The sequence below is a fragment of the Plasmopara halstedii genome (assembly GCF_900000015.1).
Source record: "Plasmopara halstedii genome assembly, contig: Scaffold_1831, whole genome shotgun sequence".
Taxonomy (NCBI): domain Eukaryota; phylum Oomycota; class Peronosporomycetes; order Peronosporales; family Peronosporaceae; genus Plasmopara; species Plasmopara halstedii.
This window is the reverse complement of record NW_020188740.1, coordinates 1-437: the sequence shown is the minus strand read 5'-3', so window position 1 is coordinate 437 and position 437 is coordinate 1. Positions and strand designations below refer to the sequence as shown.

Below are 437 nucleotides of genomic sequence, written 5' to 3'. Positions count from 1 at the left end.
CCCGCAAACTGCGCCAATTGTGTATAGCTTCATCAAGCTCTTTGTGTACGACCTTAACACAGATATATGACGGCTGAGAAGATAGAATATACATCCACGTTCATACGTCAATTGTACGTTTGAGGGGGGTTGTGAGAATGGTTAGACGCGACGTACTAATTTTCATCTTTGTATCATTCTTTCTTCCATAAACTCTGGTAAATTCTCCGATCGTCGTCTTCTCTTCCGCAGCGGATAGCTGTCGGGGGTCCCATGCGCTAACTTCCCCAAAGATAAGGGAATTCGATAAGGATATGACATTATTCATACAAGATGACTGTGGGTTCGCTAAACCGTAATGTCCATAAATCATGCAGGTACTTACCGTTTCAAAAGATTCGTGCTGAATTCAGCGTCTGGAAGATCATTTCTAACTTACATATTGTGTTCAGCAGTAT

General features: G+C 42.1%; 1 protein-coding gene across 1 annotated transcript; it reads right to left on the bottom strand.

The window, feature by feature from the left end:
* Positions 1 to 53: 53 nt before the first annotated feature.
* On the bottom strand, positions 54 to 352 carry PHALS_02227 (uncharacterized protein; the record flags this gene model as incomplete). The annotated part of the gene is made up of 2 exons (XM_024716691.1): positions 54 to 73; positions 157 to 352. 2 exons carry the CDS (start codon positions 350 to 352, stop codon positions 54 to 56), a joined length of 216 nt encoding a protein of 71 aa, XP_024582264.1.
* Between the last annotated feature and the right edge of the window lie 85 nt (positions 353 to 437).